Source organism: Doryrhamphus excisus, chromosome 3 (assembly GCF_030265055.1).
Source record: "Doryrhamphus excisus isolate RoL2022-K1 chromosome 3, RoL_Dexc_1.0, whole genome shotgun sequence".
Lineage (NCBI taxonomy): Eukaryota > Metazoa > Chordata > Actinopteri > Syngnathiformes > Syngnathidae > Doryrhamphus > Doryrhamphus excisus.
Genome location: NC_080468.1, coordinates 26,539,956 through 26,560,100, shown reverse-complemented (window position 1 = coordinate 26,560,100; position 20,145 = coordinate 26,539,956). Strand labels below are relative to the sequence as shown.

Below are 20,145 nucleotides of genomic sequence, written 5' to 3'. Positions count from 1 at the left end.
AGTTCTATCCAACATGTAGACCCCAAGGGACCATAACAGCATGTGCTAGTGTGTATTTTTCATTAGAGCACAAAAAGTGGGTGGGTGCAAAACTATAAGTTTCCCGTGGTGGCACAGAACCGCTGAAGTTTAATACAACCAACCCAGTCGCACATTTGAAGTTGCATCCCCGGCTCCCTCTCCAACTTTCTGAAATATTTGCAAAGTGTGAGAAAAGTGTGAGAAACTCCCACGGGACAACAGGAAGTCATTGGATATAACAAAAAGAGGCAGCCCCTGTCGATGGTGAATAATGTCGGGTTTAAACGCTTCAATGAGCACCAACAGCCTCTATATCTACCACTATATTGTGAATAAAATGACGCATAATGAAATAGTCATTCCGCAAAATAAGTCATAAAAGTATGTATGATTTGTGCTGATATCCAATTGATATCGGACGATACTCAGTGGTACAATATCATTATCCTAACAGGGCACTTAGAATTACATCTTGAAGTATAGTCGAAATGCTCATCCCTAGTGTTTGTGTCTATCTATATGACTGACAGGACTTCTACAATAAGGAAATGGCTCGCTGGTTGGTTCATAGCCATCACACCTCCACGAGGGGGGTGAGGGCAACATAGCCAAACAATGGCGGATGAAGTCAGAGGCAGACCAGTATTTCTAGCTCTGTTAGTCCCTTTCAGAAGAGACAGCGCACAGGGAACTGGATTGTCAAACAGGAAATCACTTGTAATCGCTGGGGAAGTCAGCATTGAATGCAACACCACACCATGAACGTAAACTCACACTCAACGTGTTTTATACGAGGGGGGGGCTGTTTACGTTATAAATATCTGCATTTAGGTTTAAGTTACATCACAAACCTCAGCGCCAATCGCGTCCGGTGCCATCCTGTCCGCCATGTATTACTCTGAGACCCGACACCTTTCTATACATGGCCTTCAGGACGGACTGTTTTGATTGGCGACCTTTTGCCTACAAGCCCACTTAGGAGGTTGCCTTGACCGCCTTCAATATTCACACTCAGGATGCAGCTAGTGGAAAGGCTACAGCAAATTCAGATAATCCAGCAAGGTGTGTGTGACTATGTTGCTTTGAAATAAATTAAACATTAACTTTTAACAAGTGGAAGTGGCAGAGAGACAACACAGTATGTTTCTCCTTTGCTGTGCGCCATCATACTTTTTGGTTTTCCCATAGAATCAGCAGGCCACTGAACATGTAATCACAAACTCGCACTGATGGTTACATGATTAATAAACATTTGTAATGTGTTTGAATGTTTCTAAAACAATTCCAACTAAATATGCCAAGGTGATCTGAACACTAGCAGTGAGTACAAATATGTTGTTCGACATTTATTACGGTGTATAACCAACCACATTGTATCTTTAATACACACATTTTACAGATACTGTAACCGGTACAATTGAAAAACATTTATTCTGTTACTAGCTGTATTTAACATTGAATAAGACTAAAAATACGAGACATATCTGTAGTTGTCTTACCTGCCCTGCAGAATTTTCAATGACTTGCACCAGTGGGGTCCTTGTTGACATTTTGGAACAACTTGAAGAGTTTGTTTTGCAACAAGCAGAATGATTCTTCACTGGCTTTTGTTCATTTAATCTTGCTCTTGGTGATGCTTGGGTTAAAAAATATCACCAACAAGATCCCCTGTGCCAGCCTGCTAGCAACACGTCAGCTAGCCCGTGAATCAACAAGTTGGATCCCACATCAGAGGCTAGCCGAGTTAGCTAGCTAGGTACTAGCTAGCGTCAACCGCAGGTCCCATGTTTGTCAAAAACAGTCAAATGTATTCCGAAGATCTTTGATTCAAGAATTTATATCCCTCGTTATCATTTAAGATGAGTCAGTGGCGACCATGGAGCTGTCGCTTGACGTTGTGACGTTTGAAGCAGCTAGCAACCTTCGGCTAGTTGGAAAGAAAAGTTAGGCTAATGGATGTATTGAACAAGACACTGTTCAACTACAGCATGCTAACTAGCACGATGGCGTTAAAATGTGCTAAATATTAATCAGTGACTAAACAGACACTAAAAGTGATTTATACAAATAAGTACTTCGAGATTTATACTCAAATCTCAATAAACCTTTCAGGCCAAAGTTATTCCAGGCGATGTTCCGACCTTGCCAAGTCGCACAAAACAGCTCAAAATGTCGTTAGATCTAATGTCTCGTTAGATATCCAAACGAATAAAATTGTAGAAATGCTAAAAGAATTGATTTAGCCCATATAGCTAGCCAATTCTTTCGAGTCAGGAGCTAGTTAGCTAGTTAGCCAGTTATCCTGAGCTCCGATGACCACAGGCGGCTATGGTGGCGGTAGTTGTTGGTGGCTGCCACACAGCTAGGAACACAATCCAGGAAAAGCAATGTCTCTCCGGCTTCTTGATAGCTATAAGGTTGTTCACCAGTGCTGCACTGCAGTGTGGCCCGTCTTGATGAAACCACCATCTGCTTAATATTCCCGTCAGATATTCCCGACTGGAAGGAATCTTTTTGCTTCAGTTAATCGGCTTGTACCATCCACGATCGATCGATTGTTTGGCTGAGTGCTCAGGGAAGATCAAGAGATGCGCCCGAATGCGGTCTAAAAAGCACGGCAGCCTGCCCCCATACCGGAACAAGCTCTCGGCAACATGGCTGCTTGCTTTGCTTTGCACCACCAAGGAGAGTGGGAGAGGGAGGGAGGGGGTTCGTGGTGCCGTTCGGCTTTCTTCGGCTTCTGTCGGGAAGACACTGTTTTCAATGGCAGGTGCACTGCAACTAGACTAAATCCTGTCCAGTCGGGAGGTTGCAAAACACTCGATAATGGCTTCACGAAAACGAGACAAGACGATATTTTAACATTACTTTGAAGAAAACTAAAATGACTAAATATATGACTCGATGAACAAAACGACGCAGCATTTTGAAAAGGTTTATAACTTTAACTGTTGGAACTTGTCTCCACAAAATGATAATGTGTGAAAATATGTTGCCAGTAGTTATGTAACAACACACGTAAAATAGATTGCAGATTGTAGTCAATTAGTTTTATGCTCAAGCTTCCTTAAGCCCAAGTTTCCATTGTGTTCAGAGTGCCATACCAGGAAGTAGTGAATTAGTCCACAATAAATACAAATCTCACTGAATCTCATGTTTTGATCTGACAAATCTTAAGTAGGTTTGATCAAACGTAAACTCAATACGGAAGCACCTGAAAAAAAACAAGGTTTATAGTTTAGTGTCTTGGATGATTTGGTAGACTTCTGGAAGACAGCTTTTCTCTAAGTGAGCCAGAAGCTATTTATTAGCTCTTTATCTTATCTTGTACTTTGTTGCTATTTATTTCTGTAATATTTTTCAATTTCTGAAAAGTGGATGCTGAAGCCTTATGTAGCCAATGTACACAATGACAGGATGTGGAATAATGGAATTTAAAAAAACAGAAAGGACAAGGAGGAAACAAAGAGGCTTGTTAGCGATGAACGGGAGAGCATCCAGCTGGCAGGATTTTCCAATGATGCAAGGCCAGGTTGCATTCGCCATGGAGTCAAGGAGCTGATGCTGGAGGCAGACTTACAAAAACTCTTACCAACAAACAGAAAAAGGGCTTTCAGTTTTGATTTAATCCATCATTTAGCACAATAGTATGCATGTGTCTGATATTGTTAGTACTGTATATACAATGACCTCAAATGTTTGAAAATGTACATACTGTACTGCAACTTTAAATGAGGAATGAATGATCTTCCGTCGCCCTCTGCTGGATGCCTGCTTGCAATACAAAGGCAAGGTCAATTTACCTAATTAGCACACATTCAAACAGTATGATAAGATGCGAGAGCGTAAGTGATTTATTCAAGATGATTGTCACGAGTGCAGGTGTTTATAAAACAGTCAGGTTTGCAGCTACTCTTATATAGGCTAACATGCAACAAGGCACCAAATGATTATCAACCAGAAAAATATTCATCACTACTACTCTTATACGTATATACGTATACCTTAGTACCTACCTTACATACCTTAGTACAGCATTCAAATATTTATGTATATTATTATTATTATTATAACATGTACATGTAAAAAGGTTATGAAATATCTACACTGACTTCAAGTTTCTGACCCGAGACATAAACCGTCATTCACAAGCACCAATGATAGCAATCTTCAAGCCATCTAGTCTTGTGTGTGTCTAAGACATACGTTGTACAGTACTGGGTGTGGAGAGCTTGTGATTGGAACAGAGTCTATTATAAAACCAAATTCAAGTAACACTATGATCTTCTGACAAACCTAAACAGAGATGATTCTGTCGCCAACATGGCTCATGGCCGCCGCCCCCTGTGGTACTGATGTGTCGCCATCATTGCGGGAATGGTCAAGAGCGAGCTGCATAGCCCAGACACTGAGCGGCCTCATGTAAGCCAGTGAGCGATAGATGCCCTTCTCACAGTAGGCCTCTGGTGTCTGGAAGGCCATGCCCAGCCTCTCCCAGACCGTGCGGTAGCAACCCTCTGCTGTGCGCATGCCTTCCTCCAGCATTCCCTTAAAAGGTATAGAGCCAATTCATGTTTGGGTTGGGAGCAAATAAGAATAGAAAAGGTGACTTTGTACCTCGTAGATCATAGTGGCAGCCAGTCCGTAAACAACACCGATCCAAACCTCATCTGATTGGACACTGGAGCGGTCGGGCACGCCTTCGGGCCGCATGCCATTTACCGCACCCATCTGACCTCCCGCGAAGCTCATTACATTTAAGTCAAAAACAGATTGGAGTGCAGTCCGGATTTTTTCTTTGGGAAAAGCCTGGATGGGATGACATTCATAGGCTCTGACTTGTTTCACATGTGGCTGCACACAGTCTACTTACGTCTAGAAAATAAACTTGGATATACTGTACATTTTCAGTTGTATAGCAGTACACATTTACTATTCACTGAAAAGTGAATTTCTGCAAAGTATGATTCCTTATTAATAAAGGGAATATTGTCATAGTTTGAGCTTAAAAAACATGTTTCCAACCTATTAATTTAATTAATTTTTCGTCCCTTTGTATAAAGCTGTGGACTCCAACAGAGCAGCTATACACAATAACCCACACAGAAACCTTTCAAGATCATCCAGAATCTGCACCTATTCCAGCTGTATTTCCTTGGATTTCTAAAACGGCCTGTTTTGATTCATTCATTTTCTACCGCTTATCCTCACGAAGGTCGCGGGGGTGCTGGAGCCTATCCCAGCTGTCTTAGGGCGAGAGGCAGGGTACACCCTGGACTGACCAGCCAATCACAGGGCACATATAGACAAACAACCATTCACACTTACATTCATACCTATGGACAATTTGGAGTCGCCAATTAACCTAGCATGTTTTTGGAATCTCACAACATTTATAGGTCAGAAAAGTGGAAAAAAATATAATAGGTCCTCGTTAATGTTACTGATACAGTACTACATATCAATGTGTATATTTGTATTTTTAGTTCGTTAAGTCATTTTTATGCCTGAAAATGCTTAATTTGGGCCTCTTTTTTACTATTAACTGGCTGTACTCAACAGCCTGAAACAGCAATGATTTATAAATTAATATATTTTCAAAATGAAGCCGTAAAATTCAAAGCGTGATGCAGCGAGGGACGACTGTACCGATGGACAAGCTGTTCACAGAGTACTCTAGAGTATGACCAGGTTTACAGTCTATAATATTGTCCCTTGAGAAGATATACGATCATAAAAATCCTTGCTGAAATGTGAGGGGTGCAAGATACTGTATAGTAATTAGTTACCTGGAATTCTTCCTCTCCTAGCCCGGATGCTCTTAGGAACCAGTGCCCAGCACACTGGTCGGACATGGCACTGTTGGAAAGGTTCCTGCCGCTGCTGTCGTAGTTGTAGTATTTGCCTAAAATGTCATGAGGAAAAACACACACATCAAACAACACATCAACAAGCAGTAAAAAAAAAAAGTAGTTATGTATTTAACATAAATGGCTGATGGATGTTACCGTTCCACAGCAGTTTATCAAAAGCAGCACTGCCTCTGACCAAGAGGTCTCTGTAGCGTTGGTGTGCCTCCTCACAGTTCACCAGTGTGGCCATCTTACACATGACACACAGCGACGCCAACCACAGCCCACCGCAGTATGCACTGTAGCGGATCAATGAAATGAATGCATGTGAGCACACTTATGTAACTTTGGCTTGCAGAAAAACACATTTGGAGTTCCTTGAGTCAATTTGCAGGCCTGGGTTTTTATTATATTCATTATTCTAATACATCCTTGACCTAACAGCTTATATGAACCAGGCAGACAGCCAACAAGCTGGAAAATCCCACATTTCATGTCTTTGTCAAGAGTCATGCATTTCCTATCTTGGTTTCCTTCCTCCTCCCAACAGCAGCCCAGTGCAGACATGGAGTACAGACATTCACGAGTACCATTCAGAGAAATATCTTGGAAAAACAAAGAATTCATTGTAAATTCTCACCTCGGTCCAGTTACCGTCCAGCCGTCATACGTCTGGTCGGCAAAGCCAGAATTCTCAATCAGGCCATCTCCATCCAGGTCGAACTTCAACTCTGACTCCATGACTGCCTAGCAGACCGAGTGCAGGGAATAGGAAAAAAAACAATGAGCTGATTCCTACTGTTAAAAGGTGAAAATACCCTTAAAGCAGATACCTGGCAGATTGGCCACATGTCCTGCAGATAGTCCTTGTCCTGGGTGAGGTGATAGTCTCTGTAGACCTGCAGGACAAACTTCAGGTTCAAGTCCTTCCAGTAGGCTGTGTCATGGATGAGGTAGGCGTTCACCCTTTGCCACGGCTCATCATCTACAAAACAAGCAAAGGAGGAAGTGAGAGATGAGTCATTGATTGACATTATTGACTTGTCAATATGGCGTTGAGTCGATGCACCTGGGTCTCCAATGTCGTGAGGCACCACATTTTTAGCCTTGACAGCAGCATACTTGCCGTTCATCAGATGCAACCTCTCCGTGACATCCTGCTGGACCACGCTGCCAGCTGAGAGAAGATTCAGTTCTGGCATCAGGTCAAGTTTAATTGGGGGAAAATAAGGGGAGGGGCATAGACTTCTCACCAATGTCATACTGCACACTCAGGGCAAGTTTGGGCCACAGCATGATCAATGCAAAAGAAGCGTAGAAGTGCACGTCGTACGTGTTGTACATTCTGTACTCTTGACCTGAGAAACAAAACGTCACATTTTTTGTGAAATCTCAATTGGCGTAAGTCAAGGCGTGTTCATTAAACATACCTTCTAAGTAGGCAAAGCGTCCATACTCTTTAACGACGGCAGGCTGAGCTGGCAGTCCTCCGTCTTCGCTGCGCACACCGCCGCTGATGTCGGCATCCTCTTGTATCTCTGTCCACACCGTTCCACCGTCGGCCACAAAGTACAGCTCATTAAAGAGGGCTGACTTATACCAGGAGGGGAGAGAACTGTAAATGTAAAAGTAAATTACAGCCCGTAAAAGTCAAAATAGCAACAATAGTGATGCTATTTTCTCGTGATGACTCTTATTTTGTGAGCTACCGGTCTTGCAGTATGGGTGTTTGCCACTTCTCGATGCTGTCCTCCCACTCCGCGTAGTGAGTCAGGGCGTAGTGACTGAGTGACGGTGACGCGTCCCCTTTGCTCCCAAAGTAACGAGTGTACCTCCTGAAAGCAGAAAACCATGCATGTGTTCTTTTCCTTCCGTACATTAGTCGTGCACGTGTCTTCTTCAGTATACCTGTGGTGCTCCCTCTCCCGAGATCCAAAGGTGATTTTGGGCATGTCCCATGCCAGGCAGAACTCCAGGGTGTTCCGGCTATGAGGCAACACGGAGCAGCCAACAGCCAATGCTGCTGCCACTTTCTCGCCTTTGGGAGTCGGCGGGCTGGAGCCTGCAGGAGGAAGTTGTCACAAAACAATAAAAACATTTACAGTAACTTTTTTGCACTGTAGCTCCCATAGCTATGAAAATGTTGCTAAAGTTTGTGTCCTCCTTGTCTCACTCCTGAATGTTAACGTGGTTGCATGTGCATTTATTATGCTGAACAAGTGCAGTGCAGATACGTGAAAAGTAGGGCTGTTGAAAATAACACATTAATGGTTAAAGTAAGTGAAACCCCAGCTGCTGCATGTGTAAGTGAAGAAGACTCAAGGATGCACACACTTGGGTGCTAAATAAATTATTTAAGTAGACCAATTAAACGAGACATGCTTGGGAAGGACTTGGTCTGCCTTCATTAAAAGAGAGGAATCCAACCAAACCAGTGGTCAAATTAAAATCAACAATACAAATACCTTGGTTAGCGTCAGTAATTAGTTTACAAGTGCTCTAAAATGAGACTACAGATGACATAAAAGGTAATGCTGCACCACCTCTATTAACGGGACGGAAATGGATACCATCCGATACCATTATCAGCACTCCGATACCCTCCAGGCACTATTCTACTCAAGATTGGGCATGGGACACAGGCTCAAGCTTGATCATCAATCTTCCTTCTCAGATGAAGTTCTCATGGCACTCCATCCATTGGCACAAATCCTGTATACTTATAAACTATCAAACTACAAATTTCCCCATAAGAAATAATGTAAATCCAATTAATCCATTCCAGAAGGCCAGGGCTTCCTAAAAGCACTTTTAAAGTAAATGAGTCTAAATCCTAGTGGACACACATTACAAATACACCATTGTAACATCTGACACTTTAAAATTGACGTCTGACCTGTAGGAGAGTCCAGGCGTCCATCAGTGATGAGGTCACTCCACAAGCTGCTGCAGGTTCCCTTTGGACGGAATGCAGTCTGATGGCTGATTTCCTTGTTAGGCTGTAAAAAACAACACTTTACCAGAATGTCCAATGTGCAAGGGACGGCTCAAAAATGTATGTACGATATAAAGTATATCAAACCTGGCCTCGTGCTGCGATGCATAAAGTATAAGGATTCACAGGGGTGGAATGATGTAGCAAGACTCCAGACACTGCCTCCCCCTCTTTTTCCAGATGAAATGGTTCATTCCAGTGTCCCCCGCCTTTGTCGTCCTTGTGTCCGGACCCATTCACCATGGTAAACATGATGGTGACATCCAAGGCATAGTCGTTCTTGTTCTCCACATCCCAAATGAACACCGCCACTGGCAGGCTGGAGTCCTATAAGGAGTTACTGTCACACTCTTATCAAGTTGAAAGCTTGTAAATGTGTGCCTCCTACCTTGTAGTCATGAGGGATGACGGGGGAAACCTGTCTGCATGTCAGCGTGACATTTTGCCCAGGCAGGTGGTAGACAGTCCAGGCGCGTGGGTACAAGGCGTGATAGAAGGCGTACTCGCCGCAGTAGCCCCAGTTCCAGCCTTGCAGTGTCGGTGGGCGCTCTGTGGAGAGCACCTGCTGGTAAACCGTTTGGCCCCCGCGGCGTAAGCACACTGTGAACTAAAATGAAAAAGCTCTTATTTTTAAGACAGCTTCTTGTATAGTTTAATGTGTCACCTTTTCCAGCAGCCTGTGTACCTGATTGGCGGTGACGGTTTTGTAGTGGTACATCCCAGGGGTCAGCTGCCACCGGCAGAACTCCCCTCTCCATCCTCTGGTGATGGTACCTCCTCCAATACCTCCCAGCGGAGCCCCTATCAAATGTCAATTACTTCACTGTTCACTCCTTGCACATTCAGGATGCAGCGTTTTCCCGCACATTTGGCTGCCACAAATAGATTAGGTGCGACCCGTTTGTCCTTGTTCATCGGCCCATTTCATGAGACAGAATGGCTGCTTTGGCATTACTAGAAGACTTGCCAACAGATAGTATAGTTAAATAATAACTTAAATGCCACAACTTTGATAAACACTATGGAAATCCAAGAAAGAAGTCATATCAAAGTACAAAGGTAGCGTCTATTACAATAGAATTGCTATGTACAGTAGCTTGCAGTTCTATCTTCTATGCCACTTATCCTCACTAAGGCCTTGGGGGGTATGCTGGAGGCTATCCCAGTTGGCTTTGGGCAAGAGGTGGGGTACACCCTGGACAGGTCGCCAGCCAATCACAGGGCACATATAGATGAACAACCATTCACTCTCACATTCATACCTATGGACAATTTGGAGCCACCAATTAACCTAACAATTACCTTCTGCTAGTTTATGGTTTTTCCTTCTCAGCTAATTGTTTGTTTGTTTAGTTTGGCTTTTTTCCTTATGGAGTCTCCACAGTGGATCTTTTTGATAAGCATACATATTTTTGGCTTATTATAATTAAAAAACTTTTACTTGTATTTCGTCCTTGCCTCTGCACCCTGGGCTCACTCAATCTGGTGAATTATGCAAATGAGATAATGATGTCATCTATCTACCCGTCAGATAGATAGTATAGATAGATAGAACTCACCGTATATTTGACGCAAGGGTTGGGCATGAAACATATCGATGAATGGCGCCTTCCTTTCCACCTGTGTCTTCTTGTACCACCATTTTAAATACCTGGATGAACACATAACGGTCCATTATTAGATCATTTCCGAAAAAGGCAAAATGGACACAAAGATGTGCATCCACACTAAAGATATGTTGATTGAAACTCATGTTGATTTGAGGAGAAAAAGGAGTATATACCATTTTGGAATAGGGCTACATTATTTTTTTTTTTTTTTTTTTTTTTTTTTTTTTTTGTCCCGTCCAGCCATTGGGGCAGATAGTATTGTTGATCTAAATGCCCTTACATGCTAGACAGATTTGCTCTGTGTCAGGAAAGGTGTTGGCTACAACTTCCCTGTACCATGAAATTTTATTTGCCGTTATTTGATGTCTTTGTTATGCCATTTGGGACGACCGGACCGGAGCAAGAAGAAGAACAGAAAAGAAGAAGAGAGAAGAGAAAGGTGGGGTCGGGGGGGGGGGGGGGGGGGGGGCAGTAGAGGGAGAGACAAAAACAGCAGCAACAAGAATTCCCAAAACAACAACAGTGACAAACAGAACAGTTAAATGTCAATGATGGCTAAGGGTCACACTGGAGATGATATCAGTGGAATGAAACAGTCCAACTTACCAATAGCAATAGTAACAATGAGGACATGACCCATGATAGTAAACACAATTGCAACCATACAGTTACAGTAATTAAAATCTCATTGCTTGACATCATTATTACTGTAATAATAGCATACCAATACTATATAAACATCAGGGATAAGAGAGTAGATTGTATAGAGAAGCACCCATGTGCTGTGAGTGCCCATATGGAGGTGTGTTGTGTATGTGAATGCGAGTGTGTGAATGTGTAATTGTCACTGAGAATGACAAAAGGAGAGAGACTGCCTTCTACCACCCAGCAAACCCCGCCCCGCGCAGCCAGGTCAAGCCCCCACCGCCAGAGATCCTCCGGCCCCGTGGGTGTGGGCAAAGCCAGGGCCGACTCCCCAAGACCCGCCCCCGAAGCAACTCCCCGAAGAGACCAGCAAGAGGCCATGGAGGAGCAATCCCAACCGGCAACAGGGCGCCAGCAGGCCGGAGGAGAGCCGCACCCCCGAGACCAGCGGGAGACCATACCCTACTAGGGCAGAAGGGCATCGAAGGCCACACACCCGTGGGCACAGGGGCGCCCCTGCCGGCCGGAAGGGAGCCCGTCCACGTCCGGAGGCACCGCCTCCCACCCCCCACACACCCCCAGGAAGCAGAACCCGGCCCGACCCAGGTAACCCCAGGCCCGACCACCGACATAGGACCGCCCCGGCCAGGACAGAAGAGGCCCGGGCACACTGCCCCATGGAGGACCGGGCGGTTGAGATGGAACACCCTACGCCAGACCCCCGCAGAGCCCCCCCCCCCGTATATCTACATGGCCATATACCCACATACACATCCACACATATACATATATATATACATATATATATAATTATAATAAAACTAATCATTAATTATCTAAGTATTTAAAACAATAAATACATAAAATAAACTCAGACACATGCACACCCCATCCACTCAGTACACACACATGCTGTGGACGTCCCCGGGTGGGGCGTCCGGGGCATCACAGGGTGGGGGACCCAGGGGTCCCAGACCCACAACCAGGCCCCGAGCCCAGGGAGGTACGGACCGCCAAGGCATAGCACCCCCAGACTCCCCTCGACCACGGCATCAGGGCTACTGCAGTGTGGCAGCCAAGGAGCGGGCGAGGGGAGGAGGCCCGCACATGAGCAAGCGGAGGGGGCGAGCAGGCGAGTGGTGAGGCGCTCCACTGCGCCGGCCGACATCCACCGGGCAGCTCACCCCCGTGAGGGAGAGCCATAGCTCCAAGTCACGGGGAGGCCACGCACCAGAGCCGAGGAGTTAAGACCAGCGCAAGGCCCCCGAAGGACCCCACCATCCACCGGGAGGGCCAGCCCCCCCCCCGCCCCCAGAACCAGCAGCGCTCCGCCCACGTACCGGAGAACCATCCCCGACGAGCCCTAAGGCAAGACTGGGGATGGGCAAAGACAGGGACAGCGATGCGGCAGAGCATAGGACCAGTGGCAGCAGACACCCAAACGCCCGAAAGAGCACCGCCCCCCCAGCAGGCCCCACCCCGAGGAGCATGCTCCCCATCCCCACACGCCACCCCGGCCCCCGTACCCACGAGCAGGATCAGGTCCCCTCCCAACACACAGCCCGGTCCCCGCAGCAGCCACCACAGCGCAACAACCCCAAGCCACCACCGTAGACTTCAGGCCACCAGCAGCGCGGACCCCACTGCCTGGAGGCCGGTGAACGCCCCCCCAAGGGCACGTTGGCGCCCGCGACCCAGGACAGATCCAGGGAGGTAGCGCCAACCATGACACCAGGGCAAGCCCCGGCGTCAGCTGGTTCCAGCGGGACCCCCAGGAAGGCCAGGCAGACCAGACCAAAATATCCTGCAGGAATAGGGCTACATTAAAAAAAAAGCTTACTGAATGTTTTCTAAAAATGTTAAAGGAAATCTGCACTTTTTTAGGAATTTTGCCCACCACCCACAGTCCTTATGTGAAACACGTCTTTCTCTTTTCTGCATGTTCTGAAAGGAGAAAAACAGCTACAAAAACACCTATTTTGACGATAAAAGCCCTAAAATGTAGCGCCAACAGTGTTCTATTTACATAATTGACGAAGTAGAAGTAGCATTCGTGTCAATGGGCCCAGGATAGAAGTTCCGGTAATGTTTAAATGATCATAATACATGTTATCGTGAATATACCTATGGTCACAAGATGTATATTCAGTAAACACGTTTTTAGAGGGCTTTATAGTCGAAGTGGGTGTGTTCCACAATTGTGGATGACGGGCAATTTGTTTTTAAGTGCAGTTTTCCTGTAAGGGTTCCAGTTACATGATCCTGTGATGCACCACTAATGAAGAAATACTGAAGAGAAGATACACTGTCGATATAATCATGTGATGACTGGGGACGTTATTCATTCTAGCCACAACAAATCAGCCCACCCATGCAGCTCCACTCATGTGGGGAACAACGGGATCCATTACAGCATGCCTTGCACGGCCATGGTGGGATCCACTAGTCTTTTCCCCCCAACAGTCTTGTTATTCCACAGGTTGAGCCAGGACAGGGACAATGATTTAAATGCTATCCATGCTATCTATGTTGGCTCTATTCGTTTTCTAACATTATTAACAAATGATACAGCACTCTACAAGAAGCAATGAAGTCTGTAAAATTAAATAATTAAAAAAAATCCAAAAATTGTTAACTATAATGATGAAAATGGTAATATGAATGATGATTATAATGATGGTAATAATAATAAAGATTATAACAACAATAATAATGATGATAATGACAATAATAATATTACAATGATAATAATAACAGGGGAAAACAAGAACATGATTATATCTTGCAAAACGGAGTAGGCATTTATAAGCTTTTGCTTCATACAGATGTAAATAATGGAGAGTTGTATTTTGATTGATGTAAGAAATGCACTGTGGTGTTTCGTGTATTTGCCCAAATAAATATAATTTAAAAAAAATGAAAAAATATACGATATATGAAAAAAAAATACCTCCACAATGTAGAAGCTTATTACATGGTATTATGCAGTATTATGATATAGTACTTCTTGTATGCCTATTTTCATCTCCCAAGAGGTCTGCCTTTCATTATGCTACTGTCTTTCTTTAACAACCGGCCTTGTTCTGTCAACACCGGGGGAATAATTAACTCATGTTGCCGTGGCGACAAAGCTGGCACGCCTTGGAGAGAAAATGGGAAAAGCTGAGCGGGCAGGTTGTTTGTTTGCCCGATGCAACATGCATGCATGAAAGTTCACCATGTGTATGAGTTTGTAATGTGGCCAATTTGCTAATCAATATCAATCATTTGCAACAATAAAGTCAAATCACTGTACATTTTTTAGCATGTTTATACTCATGTAGGTCGAAATGGGGGCTCGCCAGAGGACTAAATGACGCTCCTAAACTTGAGGAAGGACGGTAGAAACTTGCACTTATAGTCGTTAACACAGCATATGGAAATGTGTCATTTTGAATTGTTCACAATGTACGATGGCTGCATTACAAAGTAGATCCTCACCTGATTCCTAGTCCATAGTGCTCCACAAGATTACTCAGTGATACATCCTTGGCTTGGAAAGGCTTCCTCTTCTCCTTGAACTCATGAGCCAAACAGATTCGCCATCCTGCTGTGGGCACTTTGTGACCCTCTTCCTTGGAGACATACCTGCTCATGAGGTCTGCTGTGGATTTCTCCCCCCAATCTGCACTCATTTTGATGTCTTTTTTTGTGGTAAAGGTCCAAGCAGGGAAGTAGCAGCTTAAGTGTCTGTCACCGTCACTGCCTTTAGTCAACAGTGTGTGTTTGTCATTGAACCGACACAAAATGTTCAGGAGATCTTTTTCACGATGAGTTAAGTATCCACACTGACACAAACCGGTTTGACACTTGACGTTTGTTTCTGGGTCAGGGGCAAACCGGAGATAAAAGCGCCTTTAAGTAGGAGGACCTAGCGCCATTATATACAGTATATGGAGTTTAAATTACAATCTGCTTGCAAACCTCTTCTTTGTGCGGCCTGGGATGCTGTTTGGTGGCAACGCAACAGCAGACGCCGAAGCAGGAGTGACACCTACAATGAGATAAAAGACAAAAACACTTAAATTCACCAAATCTAAGCCGTCACAAAAAAAAAACATGTCGAGTTTTGAACTAATTTGGTGCTTTCCTAACTACAGAATAGCTAGGCGAGAGGTACAGATTCTTTGAAACAAACGAGTTACAAGTGCTGACAGCTGCTAGCAAACTAAGCTAAATGGCTAACTGTTCAAAGCAGTGTCGTGTGCTATACAATTGAACACTTCCTTTGTGTTTGTTGTGTATAAAACACAATCTGCTGTCAATTACAGCCCGTTTGCACGTCATCATCTTGCGACAAAGACAAACACGTTTCATCCTTCATGATTCCTACTTCCTCATTGTGCACCAAACGCATTTTGTTGCATCCAAATCATTACTCTAAATGTTTTCTGCTTTGGCTCTCCATTTACTTTTTTGGCAATATTTAAAATCAGATATATGGTGTGGTGTCCGTGACACATGTTATGTTTCAGTTTTCTACTATTTTTTTCTAATCAATAATACACTTTGGGCAATATTCTTTTACACTCTGTTTCCATAAATAGTGAAGTGCGTTACTGATGACTAACAATGCATTGAAGTGTAATTTAGTTGACAGAGACCTGATACTTGAGACAAGGTTTCTTTTTTGTTTGTTTATGTTGTACATTTTATTTAAAAGCTCTTGACATTCCAATTATAATGTTGAAGACTCTTGAGAAATTAAAGTGTATTGCTTTGGAAACAATAATTCCAGTATTATGCCACATAGTATATACAGTATAATTTCTAGGGACAATTATCGTCCAGCAAAATTTGTTATTGTGACAGTCCTACATGTACCATTAGCCAAATGACGCTGCTCGCAAAAACAGTGGAGCAGCCCACATTGCGTGAATTCTTATTCTTCTTATTTCACGGTTAACGGTTCTAACTAATTAATTTCATTCATTACGTTAAAATTGCTAGTGTAATTAATGCAAGCACACCTCTAGGTTATGACGGCAGACACAGTCTGAGTCTGACACTCTTTTGTACCTTCATTCTGACCTGAACACATCAACAGCAGTACTATTCATACACTGTATGTGTCTCCAATTCATACACCTGTTCATCCTGAGAACGACACTTCCTCACTTCCTCAAGAAGGCGAGATGCATTCATGGACACACCAAACATCACAAAGACAGCTTTACAATGTGTGTGTGCGTGTGTGTGTGTAAATGTAAAAACAGGAAGTTCAAGAAAAAAATGTGGTTATACAGTACTTATCACTCATTTTATAACTCCTAATTTGGATGTACAATTTGCTACATTTAAGTATGCTGGAAATACAGTGAAAACAAGCAAATGGACCTTAAATTACAATATGTCTTTAAATGCAACCCTTTATTGCTCATAATAACATGGTTTAATGTGTGATTCAAATGTTCTGCTACCATTAAAGAGTCTAGTATTTCAGCCATAGTTGCATGTGGTGATTAATTATGCTTAATTAATTTAAAAGCCGCGATTAATCTGGTTTACCGTGTTAATCTTTTGACAGCCCTAGTTTTTATATGTATAAGACATTAGCGAGCTAGCTCATAGCATGTTATCATTTCAAACTTGACATATTTCTTGACAGTCTGACATTCATATAATAATTCAAAGTCATGCATTCATTCTACATTTCAGAACATTTGCACATCATTTCAGTTCAACTTCAGCTTTTTAGGTTCTAGCTATTTCAGCTGTCAACCATTTCAATAGCATTTCAGTCCAGCTTCAGCTTCCAAACTACTCCTCCATTTATTCTACATTTCAACATTCATACGTTTTAACACCATTGCAGTTCTGCTTCAGCTCTTCAGCATTCACACGCAGTATCTACTGACATCGCAACGTCTAGTTACTATTGTTTCAACTGCTTTTAAGCAGCGTGAAAAGCAGTTCAACCTTTCTTTTAAAAATAAGCCAATTAATTATATGAAGTGGACATAATATCAGCGTACCTTAAAGAGCAACAACAGGCGTTAAATTTCAAAATTAATGTAGTGTTCTTCGGCTAGTAGACAGGAAGTCAACTGGCAGCAAGCTAGCTTACAGAGACCACCGCACACAATCAATCGGGGAAACCATTTTGGCAAAAAAGGGGGGGACTTTACAAAATGTATACTAGTTATCGTCGTCTGCTATAAATTGACAACGTGACAGTCAATTAATGTACACTTTGTCGTATTCCACCACTCAAGTTAAATGAATTGTTGATTAACTGCATGACAAATGTTAATAATAACAGTGGCTTGTGCGACCGCTGCCAAGTGACGTTGTCTTGCTGGCCAACCGAAAAGTAGCGCTGCAAAGCCGAAACTCGCTTTTTGTTTTACTATTAAACTTTTCAAATGCAATTTAATTGCATTAAAATACTACTCTAAAGTTTAACACATTTATATTTTCAAACACTCTTGTATTAATTGGTATTTGTTGCTTTTTCTCTTCGAAGTATTTTTCCCACTGTTCCATTACAGTCGTCCTTTCCAAGCACACTTTGTTTACTGTGTCGGACCGCTAGCTAAGTAGCCAAGCTATGGTAGGTTCGGAAGAAAACAAGGCCAGTTCGCACGTTAATGTATTCAAATAACTAGGTTAAACGTCAGTGTAAAAAAACAGAAGCTTCGCAGACTCTTTGGGACAAGGTATGTGTTAATACTTTATTTGACTAAGCAGCCTTTAGCAAGTTTAGCATAGCTCTGTGCACAGACTCAGTAGCAAGTAGCAACTAGCTGTTTTATTATGTTGAATTATACTCCTTGTTTTCAATGTGATCGTTAATTACGTTGTTTTCCCACCTCCAGATGATCGAGGTGGTGGCCTCCATGGCACGGGGCCCTGTGTTTCTGGCCGGGGAGCTAATGGAGTGTCTAATTACTTTCAGGAACCCCATGTCACACTTTTCTACCTCTGCAAGCAGGTATAGTTGCATGTAAGTATTTAGTCATTGAGGTAATGTTTTGTGAATTGTTTTGTTGACTGTGTCCTAGTGAGATGTTGGCGTGGGCCAGCGCCCAGATTCACTGCCAGTTCCATGCCAGTGAGAGCCGGGTGACCCTCCCAAGCCAGGACAACAAGCAGGATGTTCAGGCTGAGAGTGACACAGTCCTCATTCCAAGCAGAGGTCAGTGTTTTAAAAGTGGGAATGAAGACATTCCGCATAACTGACATTGTCTAACTTGTCTTCACCAGGCGAGCGAGGGCAATGTGTTTTGGACACTCCACCGAAGATCTTATTCTGTGACCTGTGTCTGGATCCAGGAGAGAGCAAAACCTGTGTGTATACATATGGGAATAAATGACAAAAGCAAAACACAATACCGCCACAATGTTTATTATTTACATTTGTTGCCTACTTCCTGCTACAGATTCATATAGTGAGGTAGTACCAGTCGACGGCCCTCCCAGCTTTCGTGGCCAGGCGGTGAAGTATGTCTACAAGCTCACCATCGGCTGTCAGAGAGTTAACTCTCCCATTAAACTCCTCAGAGTTCCTTTTAGAGTTTTGGTTCTACAGGGTGAGACCATTTGGGACTTATGGTGATCTTTCCCTGTGTATAATCTTAATTTCTTTATATGTAGGCATGCCAGAACCATCATTCACTCAGGAAGATGAAGTTTCCCCATCTAATCCCTTCCTGGAGGAAGAGGAAGCAAGTCGCAGGGATGCTCGGCCTTTGGAGAGAGCACTGGACATGCTCATGGTCTCCACGTCAAGACGCTGCCCGCGTGAGTTGCTGACCCTGCTTGTTCAACGCAACATTAGTGGTATTAATAGTATGCTTGTTCTCCAGACATGTTTAATATCACTAATGTTCGAGGAAAAGTGGCAAAGTTCTGCATCTTCAAGACTGTTTACAGACTAGGAGAAGACATCATCGGCACATTTAACTTCTCAGAAGGCGACATTCCTTGCTTACAGGTACCGTACCGAGTGCAGGTTAGGTGTATTGCTACATAAAGTGTTCATGACGCCATATTTTTCTTTGTTTTTCAGTATTCGGTGAGCCTCCAAAGCGAGGAGGAGATACAGCAGATGTACCAGAGGCGCCCCGGCCAGGCTCTCAGTGTGACAGGACACGGACGGCATCTGGAATCATGCCTGCACACAGCATCCAGCCACTTCTCCCTGCCTGTCCCCCTCAACGTCACGCCAGGCTTCAGCACAGACATCGGTTAGTCGCCGATCATACCACCCAAGTGACATCCCAGTGAAATTAAATCTTAATATTTTTGCAACAGTGACGCTGAGGTGGCGCCTGCACTTTGAATTCGTCACAGCCCGGGAGCCCGTGGAGCCGGCTGCTGTGCTCCAGAATGAGTCAAAGGTGACAGTGTGGGCGGGGGCGGAGCATATTGAAGTCGATACCTTCAGCTGGGACCTGCCTATCAAGATCCTGCTCACCAACCCCGCCCTGGCATCTTATGAGTCACAGTTCACAGGAAGCAACAGCATCAACATTTGACTTCCACCGTCTCAGACCGGAAAATGGCGCTTCTGATGTCATATTATATCCGTTATCATGTACAGTGTAACATTTTTACCCTTTTAATTGTCTTTTTAATTTGTCATCAAAAGCTTATATCTTTTGTAGGATGAAGATGCTGACAGAAAAACAAGCACATATGTGTACATTTGGTTAACGTTTTTAATTAAAAATCTCAATAACACACAATTCTTTTCCCATTCCAGGTTAACATTGTATGTAAATACTTGGTGATTAAAAGTGTGATTAACTCTTTATGTGATGTTTGTTTTTTGGCATACTGTAAGTCGACAATGGAAGAAAAAACTGTTAATGCTTGTTTGCTATTTACAAGGATGATTGCAAGGGTTTTTTATGTATGATAGTGAACCAGTATCAGATTTTCCAAAATGTGGAGCATTGTGTATTACACAAATATTCCATTCATTGTCTATTATGAAACATTATTTAAATGAAATAAAGATGATCACTGACTTTGTAGT

General features: G+C 43.5%; 3 protein-coding genes across 13 annotated transcripts in view; 1 reads left to right on the top strand and 2 right to left on the bottom strand.

The window, feature by feature from the left end:
- The window catches only part of mark2b (MAP/microtubule affinity-regulating kinase 2b), a 34,844-nt gene extending 32,140 nt beyond the window's left edge, over nucleotides 1-2,704 (bottom strand). For 10 of the 11 annotated variants that reach the window (XM_058066918.1, XM_058066920.1, XM_058066925.1 and 7 more), the window contains exon 1: nucleotides 1,521-2,703. In XM_058066918.1, the coding sequence (XP_057922901.1) occupies nucleotides 1,521-1,571 (51 nt within the window). In that variant the 5' untranslated portion in view covers nucleotides 1,572-2,703. Of the gene's footprint in view, nucleotides 1-1,520 lie in introns of all 11 variants that reach the window. The other variant, XM_058066926.1, reaches the window with a different exon arrangement.
- Nucleotides 2,705-3,857: 1,153 nt separating this feature from the next.
- Nucleotides 3,858-17,433, bottom strand: gba2 (glucosidase, beta (bile acid) 2). Its single transcript, XM_058066917.1, has 18 exons — nucleotides 17,138-17,433; nucleotides 14,604-15,156; nucleotides 10,428-10,519; nucleotides 9,554-9,669; nucleotides 9,257-9,475; nucleotides 8,956-9,195; nucleotides 8,770-8,872; nucleotides 7,782-7,935; nucleotides 7,583-7,708; nucleotides 7,304-7,488; nucleotides 7,127-7,231; nucleotides 6,943-7,050; nucleotides 6,707-6,858; nucleotides 6,514-6,620; nucleotides 6,030-6,172; nucleotides 5,811-5,926; nucleotides 4,639-4,830; nucleotides 3,858-4,569 (listed from the first exon to the last, which is right to left on the bottom strand). The coding sequence occupies exons 2-18, from the start codon at nucleotides 14,795-14,797 to the stop codon at nucleotides 4,318-4,320; spliced, it is 2,604 nt and encodes an 867-aa protein (XP_057922900.1). The 5' UTR covers nucleotides 14,798-15,156; nucleotides 17,138-17,433; the 3' UTR covers nucleotides 3,858-4,317.
- On the top strand, nucleotides 17,058-20,035 carry rgp1 (GP1 homolog, RAB6A GEF complex partner 1). The gene is made up of 9 exons (XM_058066941.1): nucleotides 17,058-17,821; nucleotides 17,981-18,096; nucleotides 18,167-18,300; nucleotides 18,369-18,452; nucleotides 18,545-18,694; nucleotides 18,759-18,905; nucleotides 18,971-19,098; nucleotides 19,174-19,351; nucleotides 19,419-20,035. Exons 2-9 carry the CDS (start codon nucleotides 17,981-17,983, stop codon nucleotides 19,640-19,642), a joined length of 1,161 nt encoding a protein of 386 aa, XP_057922924.1. The 5' UTR covers nucleotides 17,058-17,821; the 3' UTR covers nucleotides 19,643-20,035.
- The last annotated feature ends 110 nt before the right edge of the window (nucleotides 20,036-20,145 follow it).

Excerpts from the sequence above, each read along its gene's own strand:
- gba2 (XM_058066917.1), bottom strand. The coding sequence starts at position 14,797 with ATGAGTGCAGATTGGGGGGAGAAATCCACAGCAGACCTCATGAGCAGG. Across the intron at positions 10,520-14,603 it reads CACTATGGACTAGGAATCAG|GTATTTAAAATGGTGGTACA; the intron begins GTGAGGATCTAC and ends GTGTTCATCCAG. Across the intron at positions 9,670-10,427 it reads ACCCTTGCGTCAAATATACG|GGGCTCCGCTGGGAGGTATT; the intron begins GTGAGTTCTATC and ends GACATTTGATAG.
- rgp1 (XM_058066941.1), top strand. The coding sequence starts at position 17,981 with ATGATCGAGGTGGTGGCCTCCATGGCACGGGGCCCTGTGTTTCTGGCC. Across the intron at positions 18,906-18,970 it reads CACGTCAAGACGCTGCCCGC|ACATGTTTAATATCACTAAT; the intron begins GTGAGTTGCTGA and ends CTTGTTCTCCAG. Across the intron at positions 19,352-19,418 it reads AGGCTTCAGCACAGACATCG|TGACGCTGAGGTGGCGCCTG; the intron begins GTTAGTCGCCGA and ends TTTTTGCAACAG.